Raw genomic sequence first — 7,593 nt, 5'->3', positions numbered from 1 at the left:
ACCAGATTTGGACATGGCGCTAAAAAATTCAAAGAGGAAGGTAAAAAGGAAAATGCTTTTTGTGAAGCTATAGGGAAATTGGTTATAAATTCTCAATCCTTTTGAATATTTCCTTGGAATTTGGCTAAACATTTTTCTTTTTCGATGTGAGGCTTGTGTAGATACTGTATGAAGTTACTGTAATTTCCGGTTTATAAGCCACAACTTTTTTCACACGCTTTCAACCCTGCGGTTTATGCGGTGATGTGGCTAATTTGCACATTTTTTTCGAACGCCCGCAAGGGGCACTCGAGTGTAAAAGGTTAAAAGGGGACCGAATATCTGTGCTGAGGAAATGACTTTTACCGATCAGACCCTGGTAGCGCTGCGCTAGCGTGTTGCTGCTCTGTCTCAGTGGTTTTTACCAGTGTTTTTTCATAACTGGCCCTGTTACCGCGGCACTAGCATAAGCGTTAGCACAGCAGCGCTATCGTTAGCCTTAGCGTTAACCCGCCCGCGCTAGCCTTAAACTCTCTGTGTACTGTCTTTCTTTGTAAATATCTCGTGTTTCAATGTCGGTTTCAATGTGGACACTTGCGGCTTTTACACAACCGCGGACTGTGTCTGTACCAAATGGTATTTCCTTTACAAATGTATTGGTTGAGGCTTATAACCAGGTGGGCTCTGTAGGCCAATTATGGTACTCAGATATTCATATTTCAGTTTATATATAATAAAGATTTTTGGACCAACCTGTACATTTGTCATAACTTTGAAAAATTGTGATGCTCTGTGCTATATGTTGCCAGAGTTGTAATATTTTAAATATCATTTTGCATCAGTTTTCAAAGTATGATTTATTTCACTTGAAAATCAATAGTAATATATCAATTTGCTAACAATATGAGTGTTTTGTTTTGTTTTGTTTTTTTACCTCATCTGGGGCGACCCTTGAGGAAAAGGCGGGTAGACCTTGAGAAAAATAGATTTTTGTGAACCGACTCAGAAAAGTTTGGATTGGATGGACTGAGGTGAGGAGGCTTCCTGTCTCACACTTCACCAAACAATGCCAAAGGTTCCCCGTCTTTCTACTAAATACTTTATGTAACCTTACATTTTTGTGATTAATATGGAGCAATGTAAAACGAAAAAAATGCTGCATTGTGTGTTTCTCTGTGGTTATGTTGTTCCGCAGTACAAAATACGACAAACAATTTGACAATTCATCAATTCCGGAAACGACAGTAGTATCAGTTCATTTTAAAACGACAAAGTCACGCGTTACTCAAAGCCGTGTAGTCCAAACGCATTGTTCGGATTTCAGTGTTTTCAATACAAGTAGATGTACTCGTGATGGGATCTATTGACATATTGGTGCACACAAAAGTTATTACTCAGTACTGCAAAGCCTTGAGCATTACACAAATGCATGCTGCAGCTCACAATACATTGTACCAAAGAAGATGCCATCCAATTGTACCTCTTTTGTATTCGCCGACAAAGTCTTGATTCAACAACGTGTTTGTCAGCCATTTAAGTCACTTAAAACTGTGTAAATGTTGTTCTTTTTTCAAGAACCTCAAGGTAATCCGGATCAATGTGAAGCTTTGCCTTCAGTTCCCAATATTCACTCCTGTTTGGCTCTACGTAAACAGTACTTGGTGTTGTGCAGTACAGTATTGTCTGTTGCACTCTGTCAGGATGCACGTACTGCGGCCTTGCCTCAAAGTCCGATGCGTACTGACTGGCCAGACGTGCCGTGTGCCTGCAAGGTAAGGTATTGCTGTAGCGGGGCTTCTGCTCCGTATCGAGGACTTCTCTGTAGTACAATGGATCATCTTGTTTCATGCTGGAGGGCTTATTTAGAGGCTCCGAAGCGGTGGTGCTGTATTCCGAGCCTATTACATTACTCGCTGCTTCTTCATCCGAGTTGCCCGGGAAGGCGCCGCTTAACTCTTCGAAGTCCTGAAATCCCTCGGCAGATTTGCTTTCGGCAGAAGCGTGACCTGTAGTTCTGCACGTTTGCTCAGACGGGGATGGAATATACTCGTACACGTGTCCAGCCGATGTTCTGACCTTTGGGACGGATCCCTTTTTGTATAGTCCGTACTCCATGTTGAGAGAACTAATGCAAGCATTCATGGAGTTATTTTGCTCATTTTGACTCTTTAGGTGTCTCTTTCGCATTGTTACAAACAGTCCTGCAGCCACGAACACGGACATAATGAACATGAAGAGGAGGGCAAGAATCATCACAGATAAAGGGATGGCACCGTACTGCGTGTCGGAGTCCAGTGACGTTTCTATGGTGATGGTGCTGCCGGGGAAGGATTCCTCCGAGGGGGGGATCATGGATGCCAGTACGGCCGAGTTATTAGGGCAGAAATTAGCTGTCTTGATGTATCGCATGTCTTCCCCAGCGAGCCTCTTGGGCGAGCCGCAGATGACATTGTTGACAACCGTGCCAGTGCTGAGCTGCTCTAGCCACGTCTTTAAGTCAAGAATGCTGCACGAGCAATCCCAGGGGTTCTCATACAAATCCACCTGCACCAGCGCTGCGAGCTGATCGAGCACGCCGCTGACCGGCAAATATCGCAGGTGGTTGCTGCGAAGATTGAGGCGGGCCAGTGTGAGGCCGCGAAATGCTCCCACCGGTAATGTTTTCAAGAGGTTGTTGTTTAAAAACAGGAGTTGTAGTTTAGGGACGTGCTGGAATGTGTCTGCAGTGACTTCCTTAATCACGTTGTATTCTAAATATAGGAACTGCAGACTGTCGAGTCCAAAGAAAATATCCGCGGTAAGATGGTCTATCAAATTCCCATTAAGATAGAGTCTCCTGAGATGAGTCAAATCACCGAAAGCTTTGTCATGGATTTGAGCGATGCGATTGTTGCCTAGATGAAGCAAATCTAATCCGGTTGCCTCAATGAAATCTGTTCTCCGCACCACAGGGATATAATTCCCAGTGAGATACATCTTTTTGGGGTTGTAAGGTTTGGGTTCTAAATCGGAAATGTGTTCGATCTTTCGCTCCTGGCAATTGACGTTGAGGCCGAGGTCTGAAATCTGAAGGTTGCAAGTGCAGGCGGATGGGCAGTCCAGAGGCACGGGAGATTTAGTTTGATACGAAATAATCTGGCCATAATTCTGAGGTTTGTTTGCCGCTTGTCGAGAAGTTGGTCTTGATTTTAGTTTACCCGACTGCCGAGGTCCCTTGGTGGGCCTCGACGAGGACCTCGCAATCCCAGATGAGGTCAAGGAGGCCGTGGCAAGGGCTGGCGTGCTCCTGTAGCTGCCCTCCGTGCTCAAATGTGGCTGCGGTGGCATCTCGTATTCAGCGATGGCTCTTCTGGGACACAATTCTTGCTTGGAGACCTCGTCGAGATCCCGCCCGTGGAGCCGAAAGGGGAACTCGCAAACAACGTCGCCCACCAACGCCGTGTACGAAATGCTCTCCAGCCATGTTTTGAGGGCAATCAGGTCACAGGAGCAGTTCCACGGGTTTTCCTCCAGCTGCAGCTCCACCACGCTGTTCATGTGCTCCAGCAGACCCGAGTAGGGGAGGACTTTCAACTGATTGCCCCTCAAGTCCAGATGAGTCAGTGGGACTTGCTGGAAGATGTTCACAGGCAGAATGGATATCAAGTTATCGTTCAGAATCAACACCTCCAGGTGTTGAAGTCGGCCGAGGGCATTGGGAGCCACTTGAGTTATGTAATTATAATCAAGCTGCAGATACTCCAGACTTTCAAGGCCCCAGAACATCTCCTCTCTCAAGGCATCAATTTTGTTATTGTTGAGATGCAATCGTTTTAATCCCTGAAGTCCATTAAAAGCTCCAGCTTCCACCTCTCCTATCTCATTATTTCCCAGATGCAATATGGCGAGTCCTCGATATTCAAGGAAGTCGTTGGCGGGGAGCTTTCTTAAAAAATTCCCAGTGAGGAGCAGATGAAACTGGGGGAAGTTTAGTGGGTTTATTTCAGCGATGCTCCCAATTCCTCTGTTTTCGCAGCTGACAGTGAGTATCCCTTCTCTCTCCTCGCACGCGCACAGTTGTCCACATATCCCTTTATCTGACATCCATGCTAGACATACAGAGGTTGCGCTCAGCAAAACGCAAGCGATCCAAAGATGCATTTTCCTGCGCACAGTGTCCAAGCTCGGAGTCCCACTAAAGTATCCTCAGTGACATCTGGAAGCAAAAAAAAAAAAAAAAAGAAAGAAAAAAGATACAAACAATTATGAAGCCTGACAACGTGAGCCAGGTGGGTAACTTCCACTCAACCAGCTGTAGCCGGCACGAGTCAAAGCCTCATTTGTCGCTACCCAGAGGTAACTTCTGGCCGTGTGACTGCTGATTTAAAATGGCTCAAACAAAGCAGCAGTGAGCGAGAGAGAAAGCGTGAGAGCGAGCGAAAGAGAGAGCGAGGACTCCCTCAAGCAATGTAAATAAAAAAAAAAAAAAATCAAGGTCAAAGGCAGACTTGAGCCCGAAACAACACAATCCCGTCCAATTATATTTAAACCGCGTTGCCACTGAAGAATTGCACACGTGGTGGACTTAAAGCCCCGATTTAGTACATCTTCTACTTCTTGGCAGAAATAACCTACCTCCTACCTATGGGTTGAAACGCAGGCTCGCCGGGTAATGTCAGCGCTTCTCTTATGTTTCGTCCGTCAGGAAAACCAAACGGGCATCTGTTCAGCACACTTCCCCGATGCCCTGAAGAGGATGGAGGGTTGGGGGGGGGAAGGAAAACCACTGATCGACCATAAATGCTTCTCCTCTGCCTCGCTGTGCAGGCGGAGATGCTGCTGCGCCTGGTAACTAAGTTCCTTATTCTCTCTCTTTATTCTCTCTCCCTCACTCACTCTCTCTCTCCCCCCTCTCTCCCTCTTTCTCTCTTTCGCTCCCTTACCCAGGGATCGGGAAGATGTCATTTTATTTCACGCAGAAAGAATCCGCTCACTTGAGCATTGTGCCGAGATGTGTTAAAAAAAAAAAAAAAAGATGCATTCTGACCTACCTTCTGAAAGATTCCTCAAAATATCAATAATTCAGCCAAGTGGAGCGCTTGAGACATGCTCAAACGGTTTGTTTTAAACCCGCTTATAGCGTTATTCATCCTGAAAGCAAGACCTCCACCAGGATGTCATGTTACATCATTGTTTCGCCTAATCTGTCAATCCTTTTTTTTTTTTGGTAGCTCAGGTTTGAAACATTCACGGTAGCTCCACCTAATGAAATCCGTGCATGTTATTGGACAGCTAACCCTCTGTGCACGAAGGGAGAGGGGGAGGGGGGGGGGGTGTATACGTGACACCTTCCCGTCATTTGTGCCAGTCTTGGGTTGGAGTTCACTGGCTTTTCATGTTGAATCTCAATCACCTTCTAGGAGAAAAACTGTCACTGCCGTCCAAAAGCAGCACTAAAGTGCTGAGGGGAGGGGACAGAAGAGCCTTCATCATCACGTCACTTTCTGCATTATGTATGAGCACACTGGGACTCACCAGTGGGTCTATTGATCAGTCACCCGAGCGCCGAGCTCAGAAATTAGAACTAATGGCCCCACAGTGGTGCAGTGTTTTAATTCTTTTTTTTTTTCTTTCTTTTTTATGTGCGTCCAGTTGCTTTAAACGGTATTAAATGAGTCACAGGGAGAATGACTCATTGCGCTCGTTTGAATGCTTCACCTGTTCCTCCAGTCATGGCGCCAGTGGTCTCATTGAACGTCCACATGAACATTGCAATTATTTAGTACAGTGGTTATCAAGCTTTACACCAAGTACTACCTGAAAATACTTAGCGCTCCAATTACCACCACTATGAGCAACGTTTAAAGAGAGTCAGAGGTCCAATTGTTCATAAAAAAAATGCACAAAAATATCTTTATTTCTAAAAAAAATATTATTGTCATCCACTCTATCATTATGCAGTTTGATCATTCACACAGACCTTAGAAACTGTATTGCAAAAATATGTACTTCAATGTAAAAAAATGTAAATAAGTGCTTTTGAACTAATGATTAAATCCTGCGATTGGCTGGCAACCAGTTCAGGGTGTACCTCACCTCCTGCCCATTGAGAGCAGGGATAGGCTCCAGCACTCCCCGCCACCCTTGAGAGGATAAGCGGCTAAGAAAATGGATGGATGGATGATTGAATGTATCTATTCTATTAAATGTATCATACCAGACTGCCATTGCACATCACACGTCCCACAGATGCCCGAGTTATTGCGCTCCCTTTATTTTTGTTTGTTTGCAGGTCGGTTAAATGCATTTCGATATGGACAAAAATTTCATTTTCTTCAGTGTCACTGCTTCGAACAGAGTAAAATGCGCGGTTAAAAATACCTCCGTACATGTAGCGGAGTCATAGGTGCCATGTTGGCTTAGCTTTGGGAAGTAAAAGAGAGACACCTGTCATGGCCTTGTCAAACCGAGGCCGTGGCGCTCATGTGAAAGCCTGTCAAGTGTTATACATCGCTGTAAACCATTATCCTCTGCATCCCTCCATCCTCCCCGTGGAGAAGAGGAAAGAGGGATGCGGCCCCGAGACAACATTCGGCATGCATGCCGTTCTCCTGTTTACTCTGCCTTCAGCGCATCATCCGGCCTAACCGGCCTGACCCGAACGCCGTGATTCCATTGGGATGTAAAAAGTGAATCTCGGGTCCCATTTACATTTCATGATTATGTGTTGTTGGTGTACAGTCTCAGTAGCGCTGTTGTTTGAGGGGAGGAAAAAAAAGACAAAAATCATTTTTTAATTGATAATAAATGAGTAATTTCATTTCTGCGGTCTCTGCTTACCTATCAAATGTGAAATTTAACTGCAAATGTTGCTCTTCCTTTCTCCTATTTTGCATTAACCACTTTAATCATTAGGATGATCAAACTAATGGAAATATAAGACAACTATAAGCATCCATCTATCCATCTGTTTTCTTTGCCGCTCATCCTCACGTGGGTTGCTGTCAACGAGCAGGAGGCAGGGTACGGTACACCCTGAAATGGTTGCCAGCCAATCGCAGGGCACATGGAGACAAAAGGTCGCACTCATAATCACACCTTGGGGCAATTTAGAGTGTCCATTTAATGTTGCATGTTTTTTGGGATGTGGGAGGAAACCGGAGTGCCCGGAGAAAACCCACACAGGCCACGGGGAGAACATGCACACTCCACAAGGTGGGACCGAGATTGAACCCGGGGCCTCAGAACTCTGAGGCCAACGCTTTACCAGCTAAATTACAGTTTTGAAATGGTTTTATATTCAGGAAAAGAAGCTATTCCAAGCTGCTTGGCCGTGTGTGAAAGAAACAATTGCCTCTAAACCTAAGAACCGCTTGGGCCACTCAAGCCAAGTGAAATCAAATGTTCTCTATGCCTGACAATTAAACTTTCACATCTCCGTGGAGATATTTTGGCCAACTATTTTTTTGGGGGGTATTGTTTCAATTCAGCAACACTGGAATGTTTTCAAGCATGAAGCTCCTTTTTAAGGATTCAAGCCCGGACTTGTTCACTTGCTCTTTTGGATCGTTTTTCTGCCGCAGAATCCAAGCGTGCTTCAGCTTCTGGTCACAAACTGATTGCCGAACATTCTTT

General features: G+C 45.2%; 1 protein-coding gene across 1 annotated transcript; it reads right to left on the bottom strand.

The window, feature by feature from the left end:
* Positions 1–1,521: 1,521 nt before the first annotated feature.
* Positions 1,522–4,603, bottom strand: slitrk5b (SLIT and NTRK-like family, member 5b). The gene is made up of 2 exons (XM_061841888.1): positions 4,594–4,603; positions 1,522–4,174 (listed from the first exon to the last, which is right to left on the bottom strand). The coding sequence occupies exon 2, from the start codon at positions 4,117–4,119 to the stop codon at positions 1,522–1,524; it is 2,598 nt and encodes an 865-aa protein (XP_061697872.1). The 5' UTR covers positions 4,120–4,174; positions 4,594–4,603.
* Positions 4,604–7,593: the final 2,990 nt, after the last annotated feature.

This window comes from Syngnathoides biaculeatus, chromosome 14, assembly GCF_019802595.1.
Source record: "Syngnathoides biaculeatus isolate LvHL_M chromosome 14, ASM1980259v1, whole genome shotgun sequence".
Taxonomy (NCBI): Eukaryota; Metazoa; Chordata; class Actinopteri; order Syngnathiformes; family Syngnathidae; genus Syngnathoides; species Syngnathoides biaculeatus.
Note: the sequence above shows the minus strand (reverse complement) of the source record. Positions and strands in the feature narration are given on the sequence as shown.